Here is a 7,751-nt window from a genome sequence, read left to right as displayed (position 1 = left end):
AAACATGGACTATGCCAGGACTATGCCAGGACTATGCCAGGACTAAGGCTGGACTAAGGCTGGACTAAGGCTGGACTAAGGCTGGACTAAACCAGGACTAAACCTGGACTAAACCTGAACTAAGGCTGGACTAACCCTGGACTAAGCCTGGACTAAAACCTGGTCTAAGCGTGGACTAAACCTGGAATAAACCAGGTCTAATACAGGACTAAACCAGGTCTAAACCACGTCTAAACTAGGACTAAACAAGGACAAAACCTGGTCTAAACCGGGTCTAAACCTGGACTAAACCAGGACTAAATCTGGACTAAACCAGGTCTAAACCAGGTCTAAACACGGAACCATGAGGTTTCCGGTCCTAAATTGAGAGCAAACGGCTGAGACTCGCCTTGAACACGGCCACGCACGCACACGAGTAACCGAAGTGCACTCCGATCGCTGCCATCGCCACAAACTCCTGGTTAAAGCGGCGTTTACGCGAAAAGCATGATCCGTGCCCACAGCGGTGTCACAGCGGCGCGGCCCGGACAGGAACACACACGCGCTCACTGTGGTTCCGCCCCGCTGCTCCTCCGGACACTGGACACACAAGGTACAGCTGCATGTCATCTTTATCAATCTGTTTTATTGGAGAAAACTGGGACTAAACCAGGACTAAACCAGGACTAAACCAGGACTAAACCAGGACTAAACCAGGACTAAACCAGGACTAAACCAGGACTAAACCAGGACTAAACCAGGACTAAACCAGGACTAAACCAGGACTAAACCAGGACTAAACCAGGACTAAACCAGGACTAAACCAGGATTAAACCAGGACTAAACCAGGACTAAACCCAGGACTAAACCAGGACTAAACCAAGACTAAACCAGGTCTAAACCAGGTCTAAACCAGGACTAGCCCAGGACTAAACCAGGACTAAACCAGGTCTAAACCAGGACTAAACCAGGACTAACCAGGATTAAACCAGGACTAAACCAGGACTAACCCAGGACTAAACCAGGACTAAACCAAGACTAAACCAGGACTAAATCAGGACTAAACCAGGACTAACCCAGGACTAAACCAGGACTGAACCAGGACTAAACCAGGACTAGCCCAGGACTGAACCAAGACTAAACCAGGACTAAACCAGGACTAAACCAGGACTAAACCAGGACTGAACCAGGACTAAACCAGGACTAAACCAGGACTAAACCAGAACTAAACCAGGACTAAACCAGGACTAACCCAGGACTAAACCAGGACTAAACCAGGACTAAACCAGGACTAACCAGGACTAAACCAGGACTAAACCAGGACTAAACCAGGACTAGGATTATCGCATATTTAGTTAGGTGCAGTACCAAGCCTGACCACTAGGGGCGCGGCTGTTCTGTGAGCACGTGATAAGTTTAGTGTTTTTCGTTATTTGTGCGTCGGAGGTGTGTTGTTGTTTCTTATATATGTTCCTTTTTATCGTAGTGCGCGTCCGTGAGACAGGTGGGTGTTTTCACATGTTAAATTCGGGTGTTTGATGAGAAAACTGAGTGTTCAAAGTTGTTCTGTGTTATTTATACAATTATTACACATGTTAGCTTCAATGCTAACTTTCGCTGAGCTTCTCCTCGTTTATGTGCACTTTATCATATTATTTAATTCGTGTTATTCGGGTCTTTTGTTTATAAGCCTCAGGTGACCTTATGTATATGTTTGGGGATTATGTTTGACACAAGACAATACTGTGATGCTTTTGTTTACTGTTAATTACAACATCATATTCTAGTTGATTAGTAGTAGAGGTTTTGAGGCCTATTTTTTTCACGTGGTTAAAACATATTTGGATTTATATTTCTATGTTTGCCTGATATTGTTATATTATATCATGATGTTATTATTGTTCTTATTAAGTCTATTTCTAATATTGTGTTGATTTGTTTTGTTTACAGAACCGCGCACGCACACATACACACACACACACACACAACACACACACACTAAGTGGTCGGTGTAAATGTTTTCGTCTGGGTTTAAATTACACACAGTTTTGTAGTTGCAATTGCAATGATTAAGTTGTGTGTTTTTTCGATAGTTCTTAAGCACATCCAGCACTATGAATGGTTCTACAGCCCCTGACAAAAGTCTTGTCTCTTATCCATTTTGTAGAAACAAAAGTTTATAATCTGACTTTAAATTAATCGATTGGTTTTAGAAATGTCTCATATGAAGCTAAAACCCTCCCAAATTATGCTCAATAAACTAAAATAAATTTGCTTCACTGAAGAAACATTGTTCATTTAATGAACACAGAAAGGTCAGATTTTGGCAAGACAAAAGTCTTGTGGCCTTGTCATATGATGCACAATCCTAGATTACAGCCTCACCTGTGATCAGTTACTGATCAATCAATTAGTGTTTGTCTATAAAAAGAACCCAGCAGAACCAGACCTTCACATCAACTGCAACTTGACCTCTGACAACATGCCTAAGATCCACCCTGAGACCAAAGCCTTAATTATCAAGAGGCTGAAGACCAGATCCACTGCTGAGGTGGTGACACCTTCAATGTGTCTCAGCGTCAAGTACAAAGAAGAAGAAAAAGATCTGAAATGACTGGAGATGTTTTTGACAAGCCCAGGTCCAGCAGACGTCGCAAGACAACTGCTCGGGAGGAGCGTTTGTTGATTCAAAAATCCAAGGCCCCTTTTCCACTGCAGCAGACTCCACCAGGCCTGGTCACCTCAAGTCCCTGTGTCAACCACAACAGTTTGTAGAATTCTGTCTGGAAATGGCCTCCATGGTCGAATCAGTGCACAGAAACCAGCACTAAACAAAAGGCAATTAAAAAACCGTGTGGCATTTGCCAAGGCCCACAGCCTGATAAAAGGATGGACACTGGAAAAGTGGCAGAAGGTGGATTTCTCAGATGAATCCTCGGTTGAATTACATCACAGCCGCCGCAAATATTGCAGGAGACCAACTGGAGCCACATGGATCCAAGATTCACCCAGAAAACAGTTAAGTTTGGTGATGGAAAAATCCTGGTCTGTGGTTCCGTCCAGTCTGGGGGTGTGTGAGACATTTGCAGGGTGGAAGGCAAATATCAATAACCTAAAATATCAAGAAGTATTAGCTCCTCTTACATTCCCAACCATAAAAGGGTCAGATTTTGCAGCAGGATGGTGCTCCATCACATACTTCTATCTCTACATCAAAGTTTGTCAAGGTGAAGAAGATCAAGGTGCTGCAGGACTGACCAGCCCAGTCACCAGACATGAACATCACTGAGCAGGTCTGGGGTAGAATGAAAGAGGAAACATGAAGACAAAACCAAAGAATCTTGATGAACTCTGGGAGGCTGTAAGACGCTTTCTTTGATATTCCTGATGACTTCTTCAACAAATTGTATGAATCATTGTTGAACCACATGGATGTGTCCTTCAAGCTCATGGAGTCATACAAGATATTAAATCTGGATCTCACAGCACCACTACTTCATTCACTGACGTTAGGCAACATATTTTTGTATTTGAAGTAAATTATTTGTTCAATTTTCTGTAGGCGACAAAACTTTTGTCTTGCCAAAATCTGACCTTTCTGTGTTGATTAAATGATCAATCTTTCTTCAGTGAAGCAAATTTATTTTAGTATATTGAGCATAATTTGGGAGGGTTTTAGCTTCATATGAGACATTTCTTAAACCAATCGATTCATTTAAAGTCAGGTTATAAACTTTTGTTTCTACAAAATGGATAAGGGACAAGACTTTTGTCAGGGACTGTATTTTAATGGCTCTATTTCTGAAATTAACCTATGTCAATATGTTGCATTTTATTTAAATTTTGCTCGTGTTTTTATTTCTACTTCCCAAATGGTTATTAGGATACTTTTGGTTTCAAACTGCGAGAAAATTTAATGAATTTTGTGCAAAATTAAATATATTTTGGTGTAAAATTTGTTGAATACCTGACATTGCATTACTGTATATGTATATATTTGCAAATTTGTGATTTATTCCATTAATTTTGATTAAGAACATGATGACTTATTGTCGTTTAGCTCATACTTATGTGAAATCAGTTGTTTGGTCGGCCATGTTGAATATTTCAGGTGGCTAATGGGTTTTTCTAAAAGAGCATGATGTTAGTTGCCTGGACGAATCCAGACTCATCGCTGTACCAGCGGCTGATTAACAAATACAGAGAAATATCCTTCTGGATTTCCAGGCAATGATGTTAGCTAAATATATGAGAAATTTGGTGCTTGTACGACTAACTGAACGATTCTTGTGGTTTGGAAACCTAATCTGCTCCACTACTGGTGTGGACTCTGTCAAATATGAACTTGTTGATTAACTTGTTGATTAACTTGTTTTGCGGGAGAATTCACAGTAGGTCTTGACCATCTTTACATCTTATTCATGGACATGCGTTGTATGGTATAGTGTTTTGGGTTTTTTTTTACAAGGTGTTAACATGTTAAAAATGGGTGTAAATGTGAACAGTTTGTCTTGCCATAGACCAGTGTCGTGCACAGACAGACTCCAGGTGCTGCTAAATCACCTGCCCCTTTGTCCTCTGTACAAAAAGTGCCTTTTGAAAGTTTTTTTTTTTTTTTTTCCTTTCAGAAAGGAGAGGCTAAAAAAGGAAAGAGAAAAGGAGCTACAGCAGGCAGCCCAGGGAAGCAGCTCTGTGCTCTTCTCCTGGACCAAAGCGACGCCACATGAAGACGAAAGGTCAGAGTCAAGACCAGAGTCATGTTCACTGTTTAGGGCCTTTTAAAGCTCCGATTTTAATGTTCAACTGTTCCTCCAATTTTACTGAAATATCTTAAAAGCTGTCCACATTTTATTTTTAAGTACACAAAGTGGTTTGGTGGTACTAAATCAGGCATTAAGCTATAATAGCTCTTATTTTGTACCAACCATAAGTTATTTCTGTGTTACAAGACTTGCAGTGATCTTCTTTTACCTTAATTGGCTTTTATTAAAACTTTAAAAAATAGGCTATTATTAAAGCTATTATTATTCTGTTATAGGCAGTTACAGCAGGGAAGCAGCTCTAGGCCATACATGGTTTTTATTTTTAAATCTCACACTTAAGGCCTGTTCAGACGCAGTGTCCAGTTTATATGTAAAGTCTGTGGAGGGGCGTCTGGGGCGTCTGGGGCGTCCTGCTTTTTTGCGGCGTGTCTTCAGAGTTCTGGCGTCGACGCTCTAGACATGCGTCCAGGCCGTCAGCGTCAGAAGTTGAAAATGCTGAACTTTTCACGTCGGACGCACCGCATCAACCAATCAGGGACGAGTATCCAGAGACGTAGAGACGTTATTATCCAGAAGAAAGAGAAAGACCCGAGAACCAGAGACACAAACATTAGCAGAGTATAAATATATACACCACAATCACCGAGCAGATCACCGGGACTAGACCAGGACTAGACCAGGACTAGACCAGGACTAGACCAGGACTAGACCAGGACTGAACCAGTGATCAGTTTCATTACCGTCATAAAAAAAATCTGCATCACATAAAGACCTAATATAATATTATAATTTATTGATGGTCATGAGCTCTGGGTAGTGACCGAAAGGACGAGATCGCGGATACAAGCGCTCGAAATGAGTTTCCTCCGTAGGGTGGCTGGGCGCTCCCTTAGAGATAGGGTGAGGAGCTCAGTCACACGGGAGGAGCTCGGAGTAGAGCCGCTGCTCCTCCATGTCGAGAGGAGCCAGTTGAGGCTCGGGCATCTGTTCCGGATGCCTCCTGGGCGTCTCCCTCGGGAGGTGTTCTGGGCATGTCCCACCGGGAGGAGGCCCCGGGGAAGACCCAGGACACGCTGGAGGGACTATGTCTCTGGCTGGCCTGGGAAACGCCTCGGGGTCCCCCCGGAGGAGCTGGAGGACGTGTCTGGGGTGGAAGGAAGTCTGGGAGTCCCTGCTTAGGCTGCTGCCCCCGCGACCCGGCCCCGGATAAGCGGACGAAAATGGATGGATGGATGGAATTTATTGATACCTAAATGTATTTGCTCAGCACAAATGAATGTTTGTATTTTCAGTTTAATGTTTCATGATTTAAAACTAATAGTGTCTAAAATGTTTCTTTTAACTGAGTGGAGAGACGACATTTGATTAGTTTTGTTCCGTTGTCACGTGACGCTCATAAGGGACGACCAAGACAAGACGACAAGTCCGGCCACAAGAGAGTTGGTCACACAAAAAAAAAATACTAGTATTTCTGCAATTTGGCAGCATTTTGGATTCAGGCCAAATTTGTTTATGTTTTACAGAAACAAAACTTAAAACTACATGACTCATTTGCATAAACTATAAGCGCTGATAAAAACAGCTCTTTCCTGATGCAGTTCAGCTTCTGTCGGACTAAAGGACACAGTGACTCAGTGGAATATGAGTGTTCTCTCTGTGACAGAGGATGTGCTGCTGATGTTGAGTCTGTTCTGTGTGTGTGTCGTGTTGGAGATGGTTCATGTGAAACTTTTCAGAGATTATAAGTCTGCAGGTCGTACACACAGACTGCACAGCGGTGCGGCTTCGTAGTTTACCAAAGTCGTACTAAAACATTTTGATAATATGGTAATACCATATAACCCGGTAAAATCCTGAGGTTTAACAGAATCAAATTTTTGATACTGCCCAACCCTATAGAACACACATTGAAACATTCTTACATATGAATCAGTATGTGTATTTTATGTGTATTTTATGTGTATTTCGTTATTTCACTTGACACTTTCCTTTGTTCTAATGCAGAGCTACAAGATCCACCAACAGAATGGAGTTCACATGTGACCAGTGTGGAAAGGTGTGTCCAAATGCTTCCAGACTTAAAGCTCACTACAGAATCCACACAGGAGAAAAAACAAACAAGTGTGACCAGTGTGGGAAGGAATTTAGAGACTCTACTGCCCTTCATCAACACATGAGAATCCACACAAGGCCATACGAGTGTGACCAGTGTGGGAAAGCTTTCTCTCAATCATCTGGTCTCAGTACACACATGAGAATCCACACAGGTGAGAAATCATACGGATGTGAAGTTTGTGAGAAGACATTTTCAGTTTCAAGCCACCTTGTATCACATATGAGAGTTCACACTGGAGAAAAACCATACAGATGTGATGTTTGTGAGAAGACATTTTCACAGTCAAACAGCCTTGTATCACATATGAGAGTTCACACTGGAGAGAAACCATACAAGTGTGACCAGTGTGGGAAAGCTTTCTCTCAATCATCCAGTCTCTATACACACATGAGAATCCACACAGGTGAGAAATCATACAGATGTGAAGTTTGTGAGAAGACATTTTCAGTTTCAAAGCAGCCTTGTATCACATATGAGAATTCACACTGGAGAAAAACCATACAGCTGTGACCAGTGTGGGAAAGCTTTCTCTCGATCATATGGTCTCAGTACACACATGAGAATCCACACAGGTGAGAAATCATACAGATGTGAAGTTTGTGAGAAGACATTTTCACGATCAGACAGCCTTGTATCACATATGAGAATTCACACTGGAGAAAAACCATACAGCTGTGACCAGTGTGGGAAGGAATTTAGACACTCCCCTGCCTTCCGTCGACACATGAGAATCCACACAGGTGAGAAATCATACAGATGTGAAGTTCTGTGAGAAGACATTTTCACATTTAAGCAGCCTTGTATCACATATGAGAGTTCACACTGGAGAGAGACCATACGAGTGTGACCAGTGTGGGAAAGCTTTCTCTCAATCATCTGCTCTCAGTACACAC

The 7,751-nt window shown here is 42.2% G+C and overlaps 1 protein-coding gene across 1 annotated transcript; it reads left to right on the top strand.

Annotated features, from left to right (window-relative positions):
- Nucleotides 1-443: 443 nt before the first annotated feature.
- On the top strand, nucleotides 444-7,745 carry LOC129409344 (zinc finger protein 83-like; the record flags this gene model as incomplete). Its single annotated transcript, XM_055155069.1, is given in 5 exon segments — nucleotides 444-592; nucleotides 4,608-4,715; nucleotides 6,747-7,305; nucleotides 7,307-7,618; nucleotides 7,620-7,745. Coding segments are annotated over 3 exon segments (975 nt in total), but the record flags the coding sequence as incomplete, so codon positions are not given.
- Between the last annotated feature and the right edge of the window lie 6 nt (nucleotides 7,746-7,751).

This window comes from Boleophthalmus pectinirostris, unplaced genomic scaffold (genome assembly GCF_026225935.1).
Source record: "Boleophthalmus pectinirostris isolate CB_2022bp ecotype Guang Dong unplaced genomic scaffold, ASM2622593v1 HiC_scaffold_1941, whole genome shotgun sequence".
Lineage (NCBI taxonomy): Eukaryota > Metazoa > Chordata > Actinopteri > Gobiiformes > Gobiidae > Boleophthalmus > Boleophthalmus pectinirostris.
The sequence above is the reverse complement of the archived record's forward strand: the minus strand, read 5'-3'. Positions and strand labels throughout refer to the sequence as shown.